The following is a 26,140-nucleotide window of genomic DNA, read 5'->3' as shown; positions in this document are numbered from 1 at the left end:
TACTGTACTTTCATTGAAAAACTTGCTATTCTATTTCTTAATGTTTATCTCAAATGAATCTGACTTGTTTACTGCTTTCTCAACTTGTAAACAATGTATTTTTGTGTGGCAGCTGGGTGACATATTTGATATGTAGATTGGAAATTTGAAATACACAGACAGTTTGACCCTGAGTAGTGTGTAGTGTTACCGTTGTTTTTTTTTTTTATTTGCCTGTTTGTTTGAATCCTATTAACTACTAACAGTACAACCAATGTCAGTACTTTTTTCAACAAGATGAAAATATTTGTAAAGAGATGAAGAGATTCTATAACAACATGATTAAACTGTGATGTTGTTCTATTGGATACGTTTATGCATGCAGTTTTTGAGACACTGACACTAACTTTAAATAAAGACTTTCCAGAATGTTAAATGTTTTATATTGTCAAATTGCAAGAGGTAATTTTTCAGTGATTCATGGCGAAATTAGTTTTTCTTTCTGCTTGGAAAGAGAAATTATGTGGGCTCTCGTTCTGTAAAAAGGTCATTGCCATCCAATAATGTGTGTCACTGTCGTTAGACTCATTTGGCATTCCATTAGGTCATTTGTGTCTAAACCTGCTACTGGAGGGCCACTCTTCTGCTAATTGTAATTCAATGCAACTAACCCAGCTAATCAATGTCTTCAGGAATATTAGAAACTTCAGGAAGGTCTGTTGAGCCCCCATCCTGGTTTTTAGATAAACAGGAAGTGATTATAGCATGACTATATGAATCATATGAAAAAATAAATAAATCATGAGGAAGAAAAAAAATTAAGATGATAATTAATGTATTTTCCTTTATTTTTAAGTTTTTGTTCAGCGTACAAATAATCATGGTCAACTATTAAAAATCTTATTTTTATTAAAGTTCAAAAGTTCCATAACAGGACATTAATGTTGTATTTTTCATCCTTGTTAAAGGCTCTGAGCTGTTGATATGTATATCTGTGTTTCAGCTAGTGAATAATGTCAGGCTGAAGCCCATTTATTTGAAAGCAGGTGAATTATGTGGAAATGCAAAGCCAGAATCAGGTTACGTTCATGTCATCAGTGCAAAACATAGGTTAGCAATATAATTAAACCAACATACGATACCTATACTGGGGGTTGGCAAACTTTTAACATGCCAGAGGTCACCACTTTCACTTTCTATGTTTACAAAATATGCATCATTTGAAAGATCTAAAAATTGTGCTCCAACATATGACCACTCGTTTATATCTATTAGTGACCAAACTTTGCAGGTTAGAAAGAAAGGACCCCAAAAATTGTGCCCCTTCCAAAAAAAAAAAGTATATGTAACTCAAGATTCCTTTGCCAAAACACTACTGTCTGCTGACAAGAGTTAAACAATAGTCAGCAAAAGAAAGCTGTTATACAGTAGAGTTGTTCAGTCATCTACACCTTCACATCAATGAATTGTAAGTGCTGCATGTGCATGTGCAGGAACATTTAATACAGACATGGCACTGAGTAAATGTTTTTTCATACATTAGCAGGGCTCCAGACTTAAAAAATGACTGAAGAATTGGAATATATTTATATATTTGTTTAGTAAACTGCAGAATCAGACTTGGTTTTCTGTCACACTCTTAAGATCATTATTACTCATGCAAAACCGCTAATACACTCCCATTTAAGAGCTGCTCTACAAACTTGCAATTAAATGTTGTCTCTCTTGACTTTTGGTGAAAACAGTAGCTGGAGTAAACTATCTGATGTTATTTCACTCTAAACATACCAAACACACCATTATTACTAACATGCTTCTGATAAAAAATTTTTAAAAAGCCTGTCAGTCAGGCAAAATTTGAAATAGCAAATTTAAGCAACTGCAGCATAATGTTGAATTTTATTCATTTTGATTACAAATGAAAGATTACAATGGAAGTAAAAGAGGCTGAGTTTTGGAGGAAGTTGTCAAATTTCTGATTAAATTCATTCTAATATACTCCCAATTTATATTTGATAAGAAACAGCTGCACAACAAAGCACTGGTCATTTTTAGTAATGGTTATAGTTTAGTAAAGGAAAATATATTGAAGTATGGCACCAGTCGTGTTACTCCCGTCACATTAGTTTATAATGCAGAGGCTGTCTAACTGTTTGAGATGTTTGTTCTCAAACCTATTGTGTTTTAACCCAGTTCTCCCAATTTTTTAACTGACTAATTCTGAAAGCAAGCAGTTGTACTTTCAAATGTAAATAAACTCATGATTAGATGACACTTTTTGTAAATGTACTGTATTATCTGTGTGACTAACAATCACCCATCCATCATATACAGTAGATGTTCATTCAAAAGCATCCATTCAAGGAGATCCATCAAACTAAATATCCTCTCTACACCATCTGCCCTGCTCATGACCCCTCTGTGACTCGGCCTCAGACAATGATGAAATATGACAAAACAATAAATTGTTTAGATTTTAAACTATCATCATAAAAAAAATTTTTTTGTCACATTAGCAAACATTTTAGAGGCAGTCTGGAGCCCTGAATGAGTCAGATTATTTTATGATGACTGCAAGATAAAGACACAATAGAACAGTTCATAACATCTCACCGTTGCTGCGTGTAATTTTAATGCAAGCAGTCTGGATGTGTATAAATGTGTGAAGCAGCATTGTTAGAAAGGGTAGGGTCCCACGATGATGGTGAGCCGTAGTAAAGCGCTTGAGCGATAGGTCAGTGCTGTGTGTTGAGTGATCATCTCCAGATCAACGATCAGCTCCTGTGGGCCCTCCAGGGACTTGGTCAAGACCAGCATCGCACCAACGCTGCTGAACCGCTAAAGCAATTAACGACAAATACATGGACATCAGATATACTGCTGAATGGAGAAATACTCCCCAAAATATCAAATTATTTTGATGGTGATAAGAAATAAATGCAGTTATACATTTTTAATGAAAAAACTACAGGTCTCAAAATAGTTGGGACGGGGGCAATGTTCCCTCTATTTTATTTATTTTTTTCTTGCTGAGCAAAATTTTCTCTATTGGGCGGATATTTCGGCCACCTGAGAAAAAGCCAGACCTGTACAGCACACACACAAAAACGTGTGTAACTTTTAACTTTAATGTGCTATTTATATTTGATTTGACCTTTAATGTAACTAAATGATGTACATTTTAGGTTACCTGACAAAACATTTTTACTGTTATAAGAGATGGGTTGTTTTTTGTGGTACGCTCAACGGATGAACATTTAGAGACTGGAAGTCTATTGGGGGATACATTCAAGGTTGCAAATGGTGCAAAACAACATCATTATCTCCTGAGAAAGAACAACGCGTTTAGGACTTGGTTACATCTCGACGTTGATATGCACTGGGTGCAGACTTCTGGCACAATATAGTTATTGTGAAACCTCAGAAATATTGCTGAGTAATGGTTCATCTTTTGTAATTGATACAAAGTGCACCCAACTGGGAGGAGGATCGAGTCTGATCAACTTGCTTTCTCTCTCACTTGGAGGGTTGTTCTTAACCCGCACCTAATTTTGAAGTATAAAACATGGGGTTCCTTTCAGTTTCAGTGGAAGCTCAGCCGTGGGTTAAAAAGACGTCGCCCAGCATTCTCGAAGAGGTGTTGGTCTTCTACTGTGACTGAAACGGGCTCCCCAGTCCACCGAAGAGTGAAGATGACACCACAGTTCTGAGGTTGTATATCGTTTATAATATTTTGCTTGGGGTTTTAGTTTTTAGTGTATGCTCAAATTAGTGTATTATTAATTCACCAATATTATCTTTAATCCATTTACTCATGATCATTCTTGTATTATGCAATGGTTTTATGATTATCTTTCTTGAATGTGTTTATGGTTTGATTATCATCATTTTATGCATTTACTTATAATCAGTATCAGTATTATTGATATCAGCTGTGTGTACCAACAATAAACAGTAGTAATTGCTTGATTAGTATGGTGTACGGACCTTTTATTGGCACCTTCTCTCGCCGAATTAGCACCTCACTGGTCTCACATTAGTTTTGAAAACCAAAACAGAAACCATACTAAAACAACTGTACAATACATTGCTATTCAAAAGTTTGGGATCGGTAAATTTTTCAAATAACTTTCTTAGGCTCATCAAGGCTGTATCTATTTGATAAAAAAATACTGAATATTATTTCACAAAATAATATTGTGAAATATTTTTGCAATTTAAACTAAAAAATTTTGATTTTAATATACTTTAAAATATAATTTATTCCTGTGAAGCAAAGCCAAATTTTCAGTGTCACATGATCCTTCAGAAATCATTCTAATATGCTGGAAAAAGTTGTACTGTTTAATATTTTTTGGGACCTGTGATATTTTTCAGGATTCTTTGAGAAATAAAAAGTTCAAAAGAACAGCGTATATTCAAAATAGAAATTTTGTGTTACAACATATACTACTATTAAAAAGTTTGTGGTCAGTAAATTTTTTTCTTTTTTTATTAATACTTTTATTAATTAATGCTGTTCTTTTTAACTTTTTATAAGCCTAATCAAAGAAAAAAGGTTCCAAAAAATATTAAGCAGCACAACAGTTTCAACAATATTATATAGAATATTAGAATGATTTCTGAAGGATCATGTGACACTGAAGACTGGAGTAATGACTGCAGAAAACAGCTTTGCTTTACAGGAATACACAATATTTTAAAATATATTAACATAGAAAACCAATATTTGAAATTGCAATAACCTAAGAGTTCAAAATATTACTGTTTTTTATTCTTCTGTATTTTGATCAAATAAATACAGCCTTGATGACCATAAGTGACTCCATTAAAAAAAAAAGGTCAAATATTTATTAGGTTTATAATATAGGCCCAACATAATATAATATAATATAATATAATATAATATAATATAATATCAAAACAACTGAAGCTTTTAAACTGATAGAAGAGAATAGAAAACAAACTGAAGCATTTAAACTGAGATGAAATATAAAAATAAAAAAAATGGGAATGGGAATTCTTATATAGCTATCTGAACATCGCTATGAAGTACAGTTTGCACAATACACCTGTGAGTGACTCTAAATGTCTCAGAATTTTGTTACCGTTCTGTGCCCATCATCCGCTATTTCCAGCACTTAATCAAGCCAGTCTTCTTTAATACATGAAAATGTTGTATTTCACATGTCATTGCGTTTGCTTTGGCTCTCGATTTGAGCCATTTCGTCCACAACCATTGAAGTATTCGGTTTCTACAGCGACTCATTTGGCGCACATTATTCTCTTTCTATGAAACCTGTAAACCACATTCGCCGGTTCTAACTCTACAGCGGCAACAGCTCTATAGCAGTTTGCCCGACCATTGCAATTCTTTTGTTTTTACTAGAATACAATCAAATGGCTTTCCCAACTCATCTTTGCGTGTGCACAGTAGGGAGCTTAGAGGGAACATTGGACGGGGGCATGTTTACCATGGTGTAGAATCTCCTCTTCTTTTCAAAACAGTTTGAAGACGTCTTCAAAACAGTTTGAAGATGTCTAGGCATCGAGGTTATGAGTTTCTGGAGTTTTGGTGTTGGAATTTGGTCCCATTGGTCCCATGCTGTTGTAATATCTGCAGTATGTGGTTTTGCATAGTCCTGCTGAAATAGACAAGGCCTTCCCTGAAATAGAAGTCGTCTGGAGGGGAGCATATGTTGCTCTAAAACCTTTATATACCTTTCAGCATTCATAGTGCCTTCCAAAACATGAAAGCCGCCCTTACCGCATGCACTTATGCACCCCCATCAGAGATGCTGGCTTTTGAACTGAACGCTGATAACACGTTGGAAGGTCTCCCTCCTCTTTAGCCCGGAGGACACGGCGTCCGCGATTTCCAACAAGAATGTCAAATTTGGACTCATCTGACCATAGAACACTTTTCCACTTTGAACCAGTCCTTTTTAAATGAGTCTTGTCCCACAGGACACGATAGCGCTGCTGGATCATGTTCACATAAACCACAAAATCAGCTTCCGTTTTGGCTTCCTTCACATATGGCTTCCTTTTTGCATGATAGAGCTTTAGTTGGCATCTGCAGATGGCACGGCGGATTGTGTTTACCGACAGTGGTTTCTGGAAGTATTCCTGGGCCCATTTAGTAATGTCAATGACAGAATCATGCCGATGAATGATGCAGTGTCGTCTGAGGGTCTGAAAACCACAGGCATCCAACAAAGGTCTTCGGCCTTGCCCCTTACACACCAAGATTTCTCCAGTTTCTCTGAATCTTTTGATGATGTTATGCACTGTAGATCATGAAATTTGCAAAGCCTTTGCAATTTGACATTGAGGAACGTTGTTTTTAAAGTATTCCACAATTTTTTTTACGCACTCTTTCACAGATTGGAGAGCCTCTGCCCATCTTTACTTCTGACAGACTGTCTCTCTAAGACATCCCTTTTATAGCTAATCATGTTACAGACCTGGGCCTGTATTCCTAAAGATTCTAAGAATACTTTTAGAGAGCTCCTAATTTAGCTTAAAAATTTCTTATTAAGAGTCTTAGCTTAAAAGTGATTCAGGACCAGTCTGAGAGCAACTTTGAGTGAGGAAAAGACAAAAACATTTATCTTAGTGAGGAGGCAGGGCTGACCCCGTTGCTAGCTATGACACAGTCTTTTGAAGACTGTGATTGGTTGGTTGTCAAGAAGGAAATAAAAGAGCGCTTTTAAGATTAGGGTTTATTATAAGCCTTCACTTTGAAATTACAGGCGTAATTTTTCCTCTCGCTCTTTCTCTCTTTCTTACACACACACACACACACACACACATACACACTATATATGTATATATATTCTTTCTTTTTTATTTACCATGCTGTCATACTTACCGTGTTTTATAGGAAATGAACAGAGACATAGCCTAATAAGTGCTGTAACAGACCCAAATCATCACTGCTGCATAGTGGCATTTTTCCAGTTGCCAAAAATTTTAATGTAGTGATTACGTCCATTTCTGGCGCTATGGCATTTCTGCGTGGTGTCGGAGTTGTTAGCATGTCTTTAATAAGATTGGTCACAAACATGATCCCTGCACGATCTAATGTGTAGCGTCTTATTAACTCACTGTCATGCATTGTGTGCAACACATTTCTTCTCCCTCTTCATGTTTCGTACATTTTCTCCTCTGCTAAAGAAACTCTTAAGCCCCTTAAAAGTCCTCGTCCGTACTCCTAACAATTTTGGACCTTAAGACCGCTTTTGAGGGTTAAGATGCTTTCTGAATTACTTTTTTCTTTACTAGGATCTTTTCTTTCATTTTAAGAGGAAATTTAAGAAGAATTTTCTTAGAATTTTGTTACTAGGAGCAACTCTTACCACTAAGATTTTTCATGAATACGGGCCCTGAGCAGGCATCAAATTTGAAATGAGCTCATTTAGTGGCTAAAAGTGTAAAATTTCTCTGTTCAAGCATTTGTTATGTTCTCTATGTTCTATTGTGAATAAAATATTGGCTCATGTGATTTGAAAGTCTTTTAGTTTTAAATTTTATTCAAATAATAAAAAAAAAACATCTCAACATTTCCGGAATTCGGGTTGTAAATAAATAAATGTATGATAGTTTTGTGTGTTCCACGTTTAGTGTCAAGTAAGATGTAAGATATAAGATGGCGCCGGTGAGGTCGGCTGCCGTCACGACTGCTCCGACAAAACCTTGTCTTCTTTTGCTATTTGTTTTGTATTTTTTTGCTATTTTTTCGTATTGTAAGCTATAAACACCGGTTTCTTTTGTAAGATGGCCATCTTTGCATACGACAGGGCCACTCTTATTTCTATTGGTGCACAATGCACTCAGCTTTCGCCGTCTTTGAACCCGGACCCATCTTGGCCGAGCGAGATCCTGAGGAGGAACAAAGGACGCGACCCGTACCGGCGTCCTCGAGGGAAACGAGCCGGCGTCAGGAACAGGCTGAGGGCACGCGCACACCGCGCTCCCTTACCGAGTGTCCTGCTCGCCAATGTCCAGTCGCTGGATAACAAGCTCGATGACCTCAGGGCAAGAGTCAAGTTCCAGAGGGACATTCGAGACTGCAACCTTCTCTGCTTCACCGAGACATGGCTGAACCCAGCGGTACCGGACCACGCCATCCAGCCGGCCGAGTTCTTCTCGATTTACCGCATGGACAGAACGCTGGACTCGGGGAAGAATAGGGGAGGTGGAGTATGTCTGATGGTGAACAAACACTGGTGCGACAGCGCGAGCATTGTTCCCCTCTCACGCTCCTGCACACTGAATCTTGAACTTCTGACCATCAAATGTCGCCCTTTTTATCTCCCTCTGGAATTTAGCTCGGTCACCTCAAGCAGACACGGACACTGCAATATGGGATTTACATGAGACACTACACCTTCACCAGACACAGCACCGGGACGCCGCACTCATTGTTTTGGGAGATTTCAACAGTGCCAACCTCAAGCGTGCACTGCCGAACTTCCATCAGCACATCGGCTGCCCCACCAGGGGCGAAAGGACATTAGATCACTGTTACACCCCATACAAGAACAGCTACAAGGCACAGTCACAACCACCGTTTGGGAAATCGGACCATGCCGCCATCTTCCTCATGCCTGTTTACAAACAGAGGCTGAAACAGGAAGCCCCGGTGCAGAGGGAGGTCCTACGCTGGACGGACCAATCGGTTGCCGCTCTGCAGGATGCGCTAGATGACGCAGACTGGGACATGTTCCGGCGCAGCTCTGATGACGTCAGCTTGTTTACGGAAGCGGTTGTGGGATTTATAGAGAAACTAATGGATGATACGGTGCAGAAAACCATCATCAGGACGTTTCCCAACCAGAAGCCGTGGGTGGATAAAACCATCCGCGACGCCCTGAGATCCCGCTCCGCTGCCTACAACACAGGGCTCATCACCGGGAACATGGATGACTACAAGGCTGCATCTTACAGCGTGCGCAGAGCGGTGAAGGAGGCGAAGCAGCGCTACGGGAGGAAACTAGAGTCGCAATTCCAACATGGCGGCTCTAGGAGCCTGTGGCAGGGACTCAGAACCATCACGGACTATAAAACACCACCCTCCAGATCGGGGAATGCGGACGCTTCTCTGGCTGACGAGCTGAACTCTTTTTATGCTCGCTTCGAGGCTGCAGCTAATCACGCTAGCGGCGCTAGCAGTGCTAACCACATGCACGCTGAGAAAGCCAGTGAGGACAACGTGTTCTTATTCAGGAGAGTGAACATCAGGAAGGCAGCAGGACCAGATGGCATCACAGGTGTGCGTACAGACATAACTGCTCCACGGAGGATGCCATCTCACACCTCCTCCATACCACAACAAGTCACCTGGACTGCAGAAAAGGGAATTATGTAAAAATGCTGTTTGTGGAATACAGTTCAGCGTTTAACACCATAATTCCCTCCACACTCACCTCCAAGTTGGAGGTCCTTGGTCTCAGTACATACTTGTGCCAATGGATCTCCAGCTTCCTGAAGGACAGACTGCAAGCCGTACGGATGGGTAAACACACCTCATCCTCCACCACCCTAAGCACTGGAGCCCCTCAAGGTTGTGTTCTGAGCCCCCTGCTGTACTCACTGTACACTTATGACTGTGTGGCCACTTCCAACTCCACCACCATCATCAAGTTTGCTGATGACACTGTTGTGTTGGGCCTGATCTCAGACAACGACGAGACGGCCTACATACAGGAGATTAAGAACCTGGAGAGTTGGTGCCAGATGAATAGTCTACACCTGAACATCAGCAAAACTAAGGAGCTGATAGTGGACTTCAGTACAAAGCAGGAGCGGTCATACCAGCTGATCACGATCAGCGGGACTCCAGTGGAGTGAGTGGACAGCTTCAGATACCTGGGTGTTCACATCACGCAGGACTTGACTTGGTCCTGTCATACCAGCACCCTGGTGAAGAAGGCCAGGCAGCGTCTGTACCATCTGAGACGCTTAAGGGACTTTAGACTTCCCTCTCGGGTGCTTAAGACTTTTTACACCTGCACCATCGAGAGCGTCCTGACGGGCAGCATCACTTCCTGGTTCGGGAACTGCACTATGCAGGACAGGCGAGCCCTCCAGAGGGTGGTGCATTCAGCGGAACGTACCATCCACACCGAGCTCCCTGACCTGCAGGAGATTTACAGCAAGCGGTGCCTGACCAGGGCCAGGAAGATAGTGAAGGACCTCAGCCATCCCAACAATGGACTCTTTTCTCTGCTGCGTTCAGGGAGGCGCTTCCGCTCCATGAAGGCAAACACAGAGAGAATGAGGAGGAGCTTCTTCCCGCAGGCCATTCGGAGTCTTAACCACTCTCCACTCTAATCACATCACCCCACACTTTCACTTGCACAATTTCAACTACAATCTGCACTAATGTCAGTCTCAGTTGTAGAAGGTTACCTATACAACATACCATTTGTCTTTAGTAGGGGAAGTCGTGGCCTAATGGTTAGAGAGTCAGACTCATAATCCAAAGGTTGTGGGTTCGAGTCTCGGGCCGGCAGGAATTGTAGGTGGGGGGAGTGAATGTCCAGCGCTCTCTCCACCCTCAATACCACGACTGAGGTGTCCTTGAGCAAGGCACCGAACCCCCAACTGCTCCCCGGGCGCTGCAGCATAAAATGGCTGCCCACTGCTCTGGGTGTATGTTCACGGTGTGTGTGTGTGTTCACTGCTGTGTGTGTGTGTGTGTGCACGTTGGATGGGTTAAATGCAGAGCACGAATTCCGAGTATGGGTCACCATACTTGGCTGAATGTCATTTCACTAGTATTCCTTTTACTCACTATACACTTTACTGCACTGCACAGCACACGGACACTTTATCACTGACATACACATTACTTTATTTTTATAGAATCTATATTCTATTTTTCATATTCTATTTTTATTCTCATATTCTATTTTGATATATCTATTTTTATTTTATTCTATTTTATTTTATTGCTAGTTTATTTCCATATATGTTTACTGTACTTATTTTCTATTTGTATTTTTGTAAACTTGAGGTTTTCTTAATTTTGTTGGACAATTTGTTGGACAGTCGTACAATACATTTCACTACATGTCGTACTATGTATGTATATGTATGTGACAAATAAAATTTGAAAATTGAAAGAAAAAAAAAAAGTGTTCATGAGATGGATTCCCTGAGGGAAGAAACTATTCCTGTTCCTGTAGCGTTGACCAGACAGCAACAGTTCAAAGAGGGAGTGTGCTGGATGCGAGGGGTCCAGAGTTATTTTGCCAGCCCTTTTGCTCTCTCTGGATAAGTACAGTTCTTGTAGAGTGGGGAGGGTTGTACCAGTGATTCACTCAGCAGTCCAGACTATCCAACGTTGTCTTCTGAGGTCAGATTTGGTGGCTGAGCTGAACCAGACAGTTATTGAAGTGCAGAGGACGGATTCAATGATGGCAGAGTTGAGCTGTTTTAGCAGCTCGTGTGGCAGGTTGAACTTCCTCAGCTGGCGAAGGAAAGTACAACCTCTGCTGGGCCTTTTTGACAATGGAGTCAATGTGAATGCCCCACCTAAGGTCCTGAGAGATGGTGTTGTTCAAGAATCTGAATGACTCCACTGTTGTTACAGTGCTGTCAGAATGGTTACATTGTTACATGGTGTCAGAAGTGACGGAGTAGTAGGGTAACAACGAACTAAACCTGAAGACCACTCATATAAGGAGTGTCTAAGGGGAAAATTGAGAGAGAGGTGCCAACCCCACCAATGTTAGACTCACAGCTAGAACCACCAAGCAAGTTCGACTTTACCAATACAACTGAATGGCCAAGATGGATGAAGCGGTTTGAGTGCTACAGAATTGCATTGGAATTAGATAAACAATCACAAAAATACAAGGTAAATATGTTCATGTACGTTGCCAGCGAAGATGGTGAAGAGATTTTGTATGTGTTACCCTTGACTGAGGATCAAAAGAAATTGTATGCTGCCGTTACAGAAGGTTTTAATAAACACTGTCTTAGCAAATGGAATATCATTTTTGAAAGAGCGAGATTCAACAAGCAAAATCAAGAGCCAGGGGAAAGTGTAGACTCGTTCATGAGCTGTGTGATTTCAGAGCACTAAAAGAAGGTTTGATAAGAGACCAGGGCCCGTATTCACAAAACATTTTATTTTACCACTAAGAGTTCTCCTAAATAGCAGTAAAAATTTTCAGCTAAGAGTTTTCTCTTAAAACCTATTCACAAAGCTGCTGAGACAAACTTTTACTAAGGAATAGAGAGAAGTCTTAATCTAAGAGTAAGTGGCGGGGTTGACCTTGTTGCTATATGGATGACATCAGCATGCTTACTAACTATGCACACAGTGATTAGCTGATAGGGGTCACTGACAGAGATTTATTCATAGAAATATTGTAGAGCAAGATATTATGTTGCCATATCCAAATAAAGGTTTAAAAAAATAATGTTAATTGCCACATTCAAATAAAGATTTTAACATGCAGGCTAAGTGTCACTAATTAAACAAATATATGTTCAGCTAATTTGCAGGGGCAGTTCTAGGATTTCATCTTTAGGGGGGGTTAGCCCTTAGAGATACAAATTACCTAAATGAACAGTATTTTACTGTGCTTATGAAAACTATTACAATTACCTATTAAAGTTACAGTTACTTAGAGAGTGATTCTCATGTTTTTCTTTTGTTGTTTGATTAACATTATTAGTCTAATGTAAGAAATGCATACTCCCAAACATCCAATATTTTCTTAACGGTTCTTGTTTATGATGTAGCCGACTGCGTTTATTTGGATACTCGTCAAGACAGCCATTGTGACAATATTTTGTATATTTGCTTATTTGCTCGAGAGGACGCGAAAGTGAATGACAGTCTCATGCAAGTGCGTTTCAATGGCACAATTTTCTGTTTCTATTTGGTGTGCTATTTATATGCAAAAAAAAAAAACCTTTTTAAAAGCTCATTATCGTCAAATGTTTATAAAATGTTTATATTCTGAGGCAGATTGCCGGCAACAGCCATTTTAGGATAGTTGTGGGTTGGTTTTAGTGACTTAGGAATCCTCTTCAGTACTCCTAACGTTTCAGAGATTTAGGAACTAGTTTTAGTGCTAAAATGCTTTATGAAATACAAAATAATAAATTTAGGACTGACACACCCACTATTTTTAATAAGATTTTCTCTTAAATTGGTAGTTAAGAGCTACTTTTAGCCTTAAGAGGTTTTGTGAATACGGGCCCAGATCATCATCGGCATACGCGACACCAAACTGTCAGAAAGTTTACTGTTAGATGCATACCTGACGCAAGAGAAAGCTATAACAAGGGTAAGACAAAGCACAGCGGTGAAAAAGCAGCACTCAATATTAGGCAGAGCAGAGCAGCCAATAACACAAGTGGAATCTATACACAGAAATGACAGAAAAATGCAGACAACATTTAAAAAGTAAACAGAGAACCACTCATCGGGATGTGGCAGATGCAGGAACTTAAAGAAACATCACTGGAAAGACTGCCCAGTTTGAGATGTTGACTGTAGGAAATATCACTGTAAAGAACATTTTGCCAAAAAAAATTAAGTCAACAAGGGGTGTTAACGACATTACAGAGAGGCAACTGGAGACCAAAGAGGGGGGAGATTTAGATTTTTTTTGGGAGAGGTGTATCCACAGGAGAATGAAGGGCGGCAGGGGCGTCGTAGTTGGGTGAAAAATGGGACTAAATTACCAGGGCCCCAAGTGGGGGGAGGGCCCCTGAGGAGTGAAATTTTATTTTCCTTTAAATATAATTTTAAGATCACAATAAATGTTGTTAACTAATGTAAATACTAATATTTTGGGTAAATGCATCAGTTGATTGATGTATTAAATGGTGTCCAAGTACATATAGTGTCTGAGGACAGGCACCCTCTCCCTTGCATGAAATGGTTTAGTCCACCTTCACCGGGCTTTATGACTAGGCGCATTTGAAGCGGCGTTCATTCTGCTGAAGCGGCAGACGGCAGTGCCGAACTGTGCAACGGAAGATGATATTAAACAAAGCAAAATTCGGTTCTCAGAAAAGAAAAGAGAGGCAGGAAAGAGATAGAAAAAGAAATGAGGGAAAGCAACTGCTAACGGACTTCTTTTCCAAGAAAGGTGAGCCCAAAACGTGAGAGCAAATAGTCTACAAATGAACTCCTGCTGTGGTTACAAAACACTTCAATACCCCCGCGATTATCAGTGCTAATATAACACAACGGCATAACACAAAATTAGAAATTACATGATGCCTTGTTTGCATAGCCTACACCATTTCAATAGTATACTAATTCGAAAACTAAATTAATATTTGTTATTGGACTATAATAGTCTAACTTTGTAGGCTCAATGTCATATAGGTTCACGAGGATATCTGTCATATTAGTAGCAAAGCTAACTTGTGAAACGCATGGCACTCAGTTTCAGAAACTGTCACAGAGGGTGATGCAGCAGCAACAGACCCCTCATCATCTGATACTGTGGATTAAGACAAGGTGAGCCTATACTGTAGTTTAAAATGAAAGCACATAATTTTAGCTGTTTATACTATAATGTGTTTAGCAACACTATGTCATGCTCTGCCTTTTACTGTAGTCTAGCTGTTTGGCTATCCTAATTAAGAGACTATTTTTTGACACATCCATAAGAAAAATAAAATGGCACTTAGTTTTTATTAAGTGTTATACAAAATATTTAAATGTTAAGCAAGTTCAATCACATCCATTAGGCTACACTAGGGTGACCAGATGAGATTGGTTGAAATTCGGGACGGGGGGGGGGGGGGGGGGGGGGGTGATAATGATAATGAATTATCATTATCAAGATAATGATAATTCATTATCTTTATTATGAATAATAAAGATAATGAATTTCAAACGAAAGTGACTGAACCAATCATGTTTTTATTAATATAAGTAGCCTACATATACATATAATTTTATATAATATAGAAGTAACGTTAGGCTATTTTTATACTTCAAACTGAAGTTAATGAACCAAAAAAAAAAAAAACAAGATGCTGCAGCCAATGAGCAGCCGGCGGGGGCTGGTTGCCAGGCTGCAGGATGACTCAACCTCGCTCCACGGACAGTTTTTTATGTTTTATCAGACAATAACTATTTAAGATTTTGCTTCAGTATAATTTTCGGGACAATTAGAGCGGGATTCGGGATTCGGGACAGCAGCTTAGATTTCGGGACTGTCCCGAATTTTTCGGGACTTCTGGTCACCCCAGGCTACACTGGACTTTCAGTAAGATGAAACTGGTTAAAAACTACCTGAGATCAACAATGAGTCAGGATAGATTGAACAGCCTTGCCCTTCTCTCCATTGAAAGTCAGTTGGCAAGAAAACTGGACTTTAAGGACCTCATCAAGGATTTTGCCACCAAGAAGACCCGTCACTGGGCACTAACTGGGGTATAAATTTCAGTGTTTAGCACTTTGTGGAAGTTTTTTTTGCCCCTTATTAATGGAAATTGACAAGCGAGTTAAGTTTTTTTTATCTTTCACTAAATTAAGCACTTTGTAAATTAAGCATTAAAAAGCTGTTCTCTTCAGCCAAATGAAAAAGTGTTTCAATTTTCATGCATGCCTATAATGTTAGGCTACCTTTGGTGGCATCTACTGTTAGCTTTTAATCATTCTGCAAATAAAACAGAAATTCAGAGAAGTTGTGTAATAAGGCTTTTTTTGTTATAAGAGTTCTTAGATTAGTAGTAAGGGTAGTTGTAGGTAGTTGTCAACCTCGAGCTTACGGGGGGCCCATGGCCACTGCTTGTGCATAGGGCCCAGAATTTGGTGCTACGCCCCCGAAGGGCGGAATGAACTTATTAGACTGAATGGTTTCAAGTTGGACACGGGAGCTGCTGTTACAGCAATTCCAAGCTGCAGCTTCTCCACGTGGAAACATGGTGCTTTGCAGCCCACAGGAAAAGTGCTGTTTGGTCCAGGTAATCATAAGCTTGATGTAAAGGGGCGATTTAAAGGCCAGTTAAGTGTTAAAGATAAAACTACTGAACAAGACATTTACTATATGTAGTTGCTGGGCTGTCTACTGGGACTTCCCACAATAGAAGCCCTCACATTAATACAGCATCTCTACACAGTACATGAGCAACAGGATGACAACAGAGCCAAATACCCCTCAGTTTTCTCGGGCTTGGGGAAGAAAATTTACTTAATTAAATTAAACTAAAATTACATTTAATTTGTAAGTCGCTTTGGATAAAATCGTCTGCTAAATGACTAAATGTAAATGAAAAGGAGCCTTACACAACTGAGTTGGAACCGAGTGCAGTGACATATGCCCTATCATCCCCACGCCGGGTACCCCTTCCTGAGAGATAAGGTGCGTGCTGAGCTAAAACACATGGAGGACATGGGGGTTATTTCCAAAGTGACCCCACCCACCCCATGGTGTGCGGGTGACGATGGTCACCAGGGGTATAGTCAAGTGCTGAGCTAGGACTTGCCAGGCCACCTGGTGGCCAGGATTGTCAGTACACATAAGTCAACTAGTGGAAAACGTCTCAGGTTACGTATGTAACCATGGTACCCTGAAGGGAACGAGACGCTGCGTCGGAAACGCATATGGGAACGCCTTCAGTGTGACCAGGCTCTGAATATGATGTGTAATCAGTCAAACAAGGGCGAGGCGTCACGGGCGGGGTGACGTCACAACCAGGAAGTATAAAAGCATGTGCGGCGGAGCCGGCGTCAGCTTCAAGTCATGAAGCAAGCGCTGGCAGGGATGCCGGAAGTGTGGCTACTTGACGCAGCGTCTCGTTCCCTTCAGGGAACCATGGTTACATACGTAACCTGAGACGTTCCCTTCCAGGAACTTCGAGCTGCGTCGGAAACGCATATGGGAACGAGATACCAACGCCGCCTGACTGACAAGTCCCTGCCTGGTGTCAGGACAAAAGGACAGAGGAGCCAGGAGTGGCTCGGATGTGGAGGTCATAGAACCTAATGAAAGACAGGGACGTGGACCACCCAGCTGCGTTGCAGATGTCCTGCATGGAACACCTGCCCAGAAGGCCTTGGAGGCCGCCACACCTCGGGTTGAGTGCGCTCTGACTCCCACCGGCGGGGGGAGATCAGAGGCCTCGTATGCCAAAGCCACAATCCACCTACTAAGAGAGGGCTTCGTAGCAGGAAGACCCCTCCTAGGCGGACCATAGCACACGGGCAGCTGGTCCGACTTTCTCCACAGGGAGGACCTGTGGATGTATGCGTCTAGTGCTCGCACTGGACACATACGGTTGTGCTTCTCCTGGTCTGGCTCCCCGAAGGGAGGAGGACAGAAGGCCTGCAGTACGACCGGCTGTGGAACGACCGATGGGACCTTCGGAACATACCCCACGCGGGAGTAGAGGAATACTTTCGCCGAACCGGGCGCAAAGTGAATAGAGGCCGTAGTCAGGGCCTGAAGGTCACCCACCCTACTCAGAGAGGTGATAGCCAATAAGAAAACGGTCTTGATAGTGAGGAGTCTCTCAGTTATCTCCTGAATGGGCTCGAAAAGGTGCAATGCACAGAGCCTCCAGAACCACAGCCAGGTCCCACGTAGGGACGCGAGATCGTACCGGAGGCCTCAACCTCAGCGCACCGCGGAGGAAACGTGTAACTAGGGGGTGTCTACCCACTGACTGGCCACCAATAAGGGCGTGGTATGACGAAATAGCTGCCACGTAGACCTTAACAGTGGAATGGGTTACCCCTGCGGAGAAACGGGCCTGCAGGAACTCCAGTACTGCACCAACGGGGCAGTTGACTGGGTCGAGCATGGCGGTCCCCGCACCAAGAAGTGAAGAGCCTCCACTTCAAGGCGTACAGTTTCCTCATTGAGGGAGCTCTGGATTGGAGGATGGTCTCGACAACCTCGGTTGACAGAACGGAAGCTATGAGTTGTGCCCCCTCAGGGGCCACACCCACAGCTTCCATAACTCCGGGTGAGGGTGCACCTCGGTGCCCCCGGCCTGTGAGAGGAGGTCCCTCCTGACGGGCACTTCCCACGGAGTGCCGTCGAGGAGAGATATCAGGTCCGAGAACCATACTCGACCCGGCCAGAACGGCGCTACCAACGGTAGACTGACCTCGTCCCGGCACACTCTCGCCAGAACTCCCGGGAGCAGAGCGATCGGGGGGAAGGCGTACAGACGGAGCCTCGGCCACGTCTGTACCATAGCGTCCAATCCCGGAGGAGCTGGAGGAACCAGAGGGGACATTGCGCTGACTCTCGAGTGGCGAAGAGGTCCACCTGTGCCTGGCCAAAACCTTCCACATCTGCTTCACCCCTCGCTAGCGAGACGCGGCGACAAGGAGCTCCCAGCACCGGGCCCCGGGACAAGAACCAAGGATTCCTCCACATGTCTAAGGCACGGACAGCGGCGTGACACTTTGACAGCGTGGAGCGAGTCTCCCCTCAGGGAGACCCCCTTGGTCTTGAGCCACCACTGTAGGGGCCTCATGTACAGCAGGCCAGAAGGAATCACGCTGGACGCAGCTGCCATGAGCCCAAGCAGTCTCTGAAACTGCTTGACAGTGAATGGCTGGCCTTTTCACACTCTCTCGACTGCCGTGAGGATCGACTCGATCCGAGCAGGGGTCAAACGAGCCTGCATCGTGGTAGAATCCCACACTACACATGGATAAGTGGTTCTCTGAGCTGGAGAAAGCACACTTTCCTTGGCGTTTAGTCTTAACCCCCCAAATCTTTCATGTGGGCGAGAACGACACCTCGATGCCGAATTGCCGCCCGCTCTAATTGAGCGAGGATCGACCAATCGTCGATATAATTGAGTATCCGGATGCCCTGCAGTCGCAATGGGACCAGTGCTGCATCCACACACTTGGTGAAAGTGCGGGGTGAGAGTGCTAGGCCAAGGGGAAGAACCCGATACTGATATGCTTTGCCCCCGAAAGAGAACCTCAGGAACTCCCTGTGAGAGGGAAGGATGGGTACATGGAAATAGACATCTTTGAGGTCTGTCGGGACAAATCAGTCCTCGGACCTGATTTGAGACACGATCTGTCTGACAGTGAGCATCTTGAACTTCAGCTTTCTGGCTGAGCGGTTCAGAAGACTCAAATCCAGTATGGGCATAATAAGACTGACACACAGAGCGCTTCGCTGAATGACAAAAAGCTGACGCCGGCTCCGCCGCACGTGCTTTTATACTTCCTGGTCGTGACGTCACCCCGCCCGTGACGCCTCGCCCTTGTTTGACTGATTACACATCATATTCAGAGCCTGGTCACGCTGAAGGCGTTCCCATATGCGTTTCCGACGCAGCTCGAAGTTCCTGGAAGGGAACTGCAGCACATGCTCACAGCATAGGGAAGAACACAGAGAACCCTTGCTGACCACCCACAGCCAATACACTTATCAGCACTGAAGGATGTGTTTAGCTGCCACGGAATTCCAGACACTATTATGTCAGACAATGGACCACAGTGCAGTTGTGCACTCTTTAATAACTTTGTTAGTGATTATGGGTTTACACACATTACTAGCAGTCCGAGATACCCGCAAGCAAATGGTGAGGCAGAGCGTGCTGTGGCAACAGTGAAAGGACTCTGGAAAGGGGCCGGAGAGAAAACAAAAGCTTTGCTGACATATCGTGTTACTCCCCAGCACAACTCCTCATGGGGAGATCTCTATGTACCACTATACCACAGCTTCCAACATTTTAACCCCGTGATGGCCAAAAATCAAGGACAGAAGTTCCCCACAATGGAGCAGATGACCACTTCAGTGGAGCCGATGGTGCAGATAAACACCACAGCAGATCAGGCGGGACTAGAATAGCAGGTTAATAACAGCCTCTACGGCCATAATAGGACAAGCAGAGAGTTCATGGATGGACTCCTTGGCAGTGACAGGATGGCAAAGAGTTCATGAACGGCCTCCATGAGCGTGACAGGACAAGCAGAGAGTTCATGAGCGGAAGCCGCCACCTCATGAGGTTCTGCAGTGGAAGGTTCTGGAGGTCATGGAGGTTCTGCAGCAGACTCATGAACAAGAGAGGACTCCGGGGCAGACTCGTGGATAGGAGAAGCCTCTGAGGAAGGCTTGTGGACCGCCATAACAGGAAGCACTGAGGATAGGGGAACAGTCCATGTGATAGCCAGTGCTGAGGCTCTGGGGATTCCAGCTGCTCTCACTAACAGAGGTGGGTCCATCACACTGGCCCTGGAGTAGCGGGCATGATGTGAGCAGGCCCTGGAGTAGCAGGCATGATGTGAGCAGGCCCTGGAGTAGCAGGCATGATGTGAGCAGACCCTGGAGTCGCAGGCATGATGTGAGCAGACCCTGGAGTAGCAGGCATGATGTGAGCAGGCTCTGGAGTAGCAGGCCTGACGTGAGCAGGCTCTGGCTTGGCAGGCATGACGTTAGGAGCCAGTTGCATAAAAATAGTCACCATGTTAAAACTGTGCCTTAAGAACTAGTTTGACTAATTGGCAGGTAACAATGTGGCTATCAGTCTTATTTCTCATATGCAAATTAGATCAATCTACATTTTTATGTAACTGACTTTAAAAAGTTATGACCAGTCTTGCAGGAAAAAATTAGGTGTCTAAATTTTAAGACTAGTCTAAGCAGTTTATGAAACCGGCCCTGGAGTAGCAGACATGATGTTATCAGGCCTTGGGATAGCAGCCATGACGTGAACAACTGAAGTGAAGTTAAGTGATTTGTGGCCAAGTATGATGACCCATACTCGGAATTTGGGCTCTGCATTTAACCCATCCAAGTGCACACACACACACACAGTAGAGAACACACACCCAGAGCAGTGATTCTTCCTCAAGGGTCTCACTCCACTCATGGTATTGAAGGTGAAAGAGAGCACTGGTTATTCACTCCCGCCGGGCCTGAGACTCAAACCTGCAACCTTCGGGTTACAAGTCCGACTCTCTAACCATTAGGCCACAACTGCCCCACAATTAATTAAAACTGAAGTCATGAAAAAGAAGTCATTACTGAAGTTGTGCTGCCTTCTTTGACTATCAAGACTTTTATTTTGAAATTATTGTTTGAGTAAAACTGCCATCTAGTGGCTGTTCTGCCATTTTGCTAGTTAAGAAGCAAGAAGCAGCTAGAGCACACGGCTTGATAGATGGTGCATCTAAGTTCTCTCTTTACGCTGTTCTTGGGACACTATTTGTCTGTAAGTGACTGAAAGATATTGTTTCACATAAAGAAAGTGTCATTGTTGCTTTCAGTAATGTATCATTTACCTGCCAGTAGTTTATACTTTGTGTATAGGTTTTTATTAGTATATTTGTATACTGATGTCTATTTTGTTCTGTATTTTCAGTTTTACAGTATAAAAAAGGGAAGAGAAACGTTCAATTAAACCCAGGAAAAGTTACATCTTGAGTCATTACTGAACTTTCAGCCATTGTGTTAGCTGACTGTCTAGCCTTGCAGAGTAACGCATCGTAAGGACAGTACAGAAGTCAACATTAATACTGAAGTCTTTCCATTTATTTTCAATCCTATAACAAAGATGCAAGATTGCAGCATCTGTGTGTGTATGAAACCAGAGAAAACAAATCCATGATATCCATGAACATTATGTTATTAAGTATTGCTATTGATGACAGTAGTTATTGGCAAATAACACAGCTAAGAACTTTGCAACTGACAAGTCAGCATAAAGTATGAAAGCAGCTTATACTGGATTCAAAACTTAATCAGCAACCAGTGTAATGATGCAGGTGAACGTGAGATGTGGTCTATTTGTTATTTGTTAAAAGCCTCACTGCAACATTTTGGATAAGCTACAGGCTAGGGGTGAGTGATATGACCAAAACCGTACAACACAATATGAGTTATTTTATTTCCCTAGAAGTATTATGCTTTTAATTTCAATATATAAAGATGAAGCCTTTGCAATTAAACACTATCCAAACACACTTTCTCCCATCCTCCTCCCACTGGTTCCCCATCCTCTGCCAGAAATTATATAAAAGGTGACAGTGACACAGTTTTTAAGTTTATTTAAATCACAGCAATGGCAAAAAAGGATAAAAAATGCAGTAAACAAAAAGAAAGAAAATAATTATATTTCCCCACAATGATAAAAGTGCTGTCAAATATCCCGCTCTGTGCTTTGTAGAGAACTTGGGGAAACAATCAGGGTGGAGCACATCTCTTGACTAATGTTTTCCTACTTTTTCCTGATACCGATACAGAGACAAATGTTTACATTCAGCAAGATCAAGACATTTATATTTTATTATAGGATACCAGGGAAAGCAAAACTTAAATACCTGCATGTGTGCATTGAGGCCTCACAAATCAGGCCTTACCTTGCCTAACAAGAAACGGTGTTAAAACTGAATATGAGAAGAGATAAAGAATGAATGCACAGTGTGACCAGTAATATCTAATTTGTCACCAAATGACTTTACATCTACCATAGTCACTACGCCCTAAATCTACTAATGCAGTTGGCTTACAGCACCACTCAGTGGTCAAACCACAGTAGTCTGATGTTTTCTTTGTACTTCAAAACCACTAAAAAAAAATAAGCCATCATTTAAACATGTTGACCATTGCCAAAAATATAAACTGTCAAAGAAAAATCAAATGGCTTTAACAGTTTAGTTTCATGTAACTGTTAAATTCAAAAACACAAGGTTTGGTTACTCACCCTAAGGAAGAACTCTCCTCCATCACTGCCAGCTTTAATCCTGAAGGTGTAGTGTGCACCAGACAAGATATTTGTGGCTTGAATCTGGAAGATATCTGCTGGTACGGTGCGCTCTGAATGAATGCTCATGTATTTGTAAACGATAGACTGTGGCAGGCCTCGACACACACCCATAGACTGGCACGAACACCGGCTAGGAATAAAAGCAAGAATATTACTCCCCTTTATTCAATGCTTAAGTGTTAAATCAAAACTTGTATCTCTGGTGATTTCTGTGATCTTTATTTCTAGCTCTAGAAGTAGGATATAAACACAGACCGACTTACTTTTCCGACGTCAGCGCGTATGGCTCCTGACATGGGTTCTGAGGGTAACAGCGATGACCTCCGTAATAGTTCCAGCACATCTCATCTTCCCTACACTCGTGGCCTGTGTCACACTCATTGATGTCTATGACACCAGAGAAAAGACTGTGATTAGCAATAAGTTATAGCTATCATATAAGGGAACATGCAGGCCTTCCAATAGGCCAAACAACTTGATCCACGCTCCAGGCAAAAAGCACACAAAGTTTTTCATGTTGAATATCCCATTTCAGTTGGAAGTATGTCAAATTACAGAAGTAATATTGCTACTGGAAATTCAATTGGCAAGATACACAACTTCCTCTAACATCTTTCCCTGTGTTCACAACAGATAAACAGCCTTTTTGTTTCAAGTAGGAAGGTAACAGTATTTTTAAAGTATTCTTGTTACATGTGCTTTAGTAATAACAATAAATTATCCATAATTAATGCTCTTAATTAATTTTACTCAGTGCTTAAATGTATAATTACGTTGTAACCAGGACACCTTAAAATAACGTGTAACCTATTTGAGCTTTGCATTGTTTCCGTTAGCAAGTGGTTGGGAATTCCTGGCCCATCTTGCTCTGTTGTGAAATATCTGGGTGTGGATGGATAGAAAGGAGGCCAGGCAATGACGAGTGTTATATTTTATGAAGGAGGAGGCTGATACCTTGACACATTCTTGTTCTCTGCAGCTGATATCCCTCTGGGCAGATGCAGGAATATCCACCCGGGTTGTTAATACACACATACTGGCACATGTAGCTGGAGAATGCGCACTCATCGATGTCTAAACACAAAGCAGAACAACACAAACTCAACAAACAGTGACAATTAAACCACACTGAGACACATCCATCATCTTTGTCTAAAACTAGGCTGAAAATAATCTAGCTAGTGATAAAGAATTACTTTTAGGGCAATCCAAATTTTTAACTCAAACAATTGAATTTTAGAAGAAAATGCACAAAATGTAATAACTGCATTTCAATTTGTTTCATGTTTGGTGTAACAGGGCGAATGAGCCGTGAGGCAAGCAGATCTAAGTGCAAGCTTTTATTAATAAACATAGTCAAATCACAGGCAGGGTCAAACTAGCTATAGCTAGGAGAGTGATATACGCTATACAATACTCGGCGATGACAGAGAGGAAGTCCAAGGCTTATAAAGAGTGTGTGATCAGCTGTGTAATCAGAGCAATGTGAGATTGCTGACAGCTGTGTGGCATCAGTGCAATGGATGATAGGAATTGTAGTCCGATGGTGAAGTGCAACAGTAATATAGTGCAAGAGTCCATGTGGTGAGCGGATGACCTCTGGTGGTGAGTGAACGGAAGTTCATAGACCAGATTTGTGACATTTGGAATGTTTGTGAATGAGCACCAGTAATGTTAAGTGTTTAGTAGCAGGTGAAATAACACACCCAAACACATCACATATATCTAAAAAATGAATCACAAGTCAAGTAATGAATGTGCTCTTTCCGTAAGAGCGCAATGAAACATGGGATATTAAACAACTAACAAAGAATTCACAAACACTTTATTACAATAGTTATGGTGCTGCGTATAACATTTTCTAGAGAAACACTTGTTATTGATAAATCCCCTGTGATGTTTGTACTGGCTACTGTATACAGGCCACCAGGGCACCATGCAGACTTTACTAAAGAATTTGTTGATTTTCTATCTGAGTTAGTACCTGGCTGCAGATAAAGTCTTAATTGTTGGCGATTTTAATATCCATGTCGATAATGAATCAGCATTCATAGACATTCTGAACTCTATTGGGGTTAGACAACACATTTCAGGACCTACTCATTGTCGAAATCATACTCTAGATTTAATACTGTCACATGGAATTGATGTTAGTGGTGTTGAAATTCTTCAGCAAAGTGATGATATCTCAGATCATTATCTAGTCTTCTGTAAACTCCATATAGCTAAAACTGTAAATTCTACTCCTTGTTACAAGTATGGTAGAACCATCACTTCTACCACAAAAGACTGCTTTGTAAGTAATCTTCCTGATTTATCTCAATTCCTCAGCATATCCAACAGCGCAGAAAAACTTGATGATGTAACAGAACCTATGGACTCTCTCTTTTCTAGCACTTTAGATACAGTTGCTCCTTTACGCTTAAGGAAGTTCAAAGAAAACAGTCTGACTCCGTGGTATAATGAGCACACTCGCTCCCTAAAGAGAGCAGCCTGGAAAATGGAGCGCAGATGGAGGAAAACAAAACTATAGGTATTTTGTATAGCTTGGCGGAAAAATACCCTATCCTACAGAAAAGCATTAAAAACTGCTAGATCTGATTACTTTCCGTCTCTTCTAGAAGAAAACAAACATAAAACCCGGTATTTATTCAATACAGTCACTAAATTAACAAAACATAAAGCATCAACAGGTGTTGGCATTTCCCAAGAGCACAGCAGTAATGACTTTATGAACTACTTTACTTCCAAGATCTATACTATCAGAGATACAATTGTAACCATGCAGCCGTCAGCTACAGTATCGCATCAGATAGTGCACTATAGATCCCCTGAGGAACAATTTCACTCATTCTCTACTACAGGAGAGGAAGAATTGTATAAACTTGTTAAATCATCTAAACCAACAACGTGTGTTAAGACCCTGTTCCATCTAAACTACTAAAAGAGCTACTTCCAGAAGTCATAGATCCTCTTTTGTCTATTATTAATTCATCACTGTCATTAGGATATGTCCCCAAAACCTTCAAATTGGCTGTTATTAAGCATCTCATTAAAAAAACACAACATGACCCCAAGGATCTAGTTAATAACAGACCGATCTCAAATCTTCCCCTAATAGAAGCGTATTAGTGTGTTATGTGTAAACCAGGTTAAACAAATGTGCCTTTAATCTAGATTTAAACTGACATTTAAATAACAGTGTGTCTGCCTGTAGGAAACTCTTAGGGGAAGTCGTGGCCTAATGGTTAGAGAGTCGGACTTGTAATCCAAAGGTTGCGGGTTCGAGTCTACAGGCCGGCAGGAATTGTAGGTGGGGGGAGTGAATGTACAGCGCTCTCTCCACCCTCAATACCACGACTGAGGTGCCCTTGAGCAAGGCACCGAACCCCCGGGCGCTGCAGCATAAAATGGCTGCCCATTG

General features: G+C 41.9%; 1 protein-coding gene across 3 annotated transcripts in view; it reads right to left on the bottom strand.

Moving 5' to 3' along the window:
- Positions 1-799: 799 nt before the first annotated feature.
- The window catches only part of efemp1 (EGF containing fibulin extracellular matrix protein 1), a 61,862-nt gene continuing 36,521 nt past the window's right edge, over positions 800-26,140 (bottom strand). For all 3 annotated transcript variants that reach the window (XM_079439569.1, XM_079439571.1, XM_079439570.1), the window contains exons 9-12: positions 23,671-23,790; positions 22,980-23,103; positions 22,654-22,846; positions 800-2,817 (exon numbers count right to left, since the gene is read on the bottom strand). In XM_079439569.1, the coding sequence (XP_079295695.1) occupies positions 2,656-2,817; positions 22,654-22,846; positions 22,980-23,103; positions 23,671-23,790 (599 nt within the window). In that variant the 3' untranslated portion in view covers positions 800-2,655. The remainder of the gene's footprint in view (positions 2,818-22,653; positions 22,847-22,979; positions 23,104-23,670; positions 23,791-26,140) is intronic.

This window comes from Barbus barbus (genome assembly GCF_936440315.1).
Source record: "Barbus barbus genome assembly, chromosome: 18".
NCBI classification, from domain to species: domain Eukaryota; kingdom Metazoa; phylum Chordata; class Actinopteri; order Cypriniformes; family Cyprinidae; genus Barbus; species Barbus barbus.
Note: the sequence above shows the minus strand (reverse complement) of the source record. Positions and strands in the feature narration are given on the sequence as shown.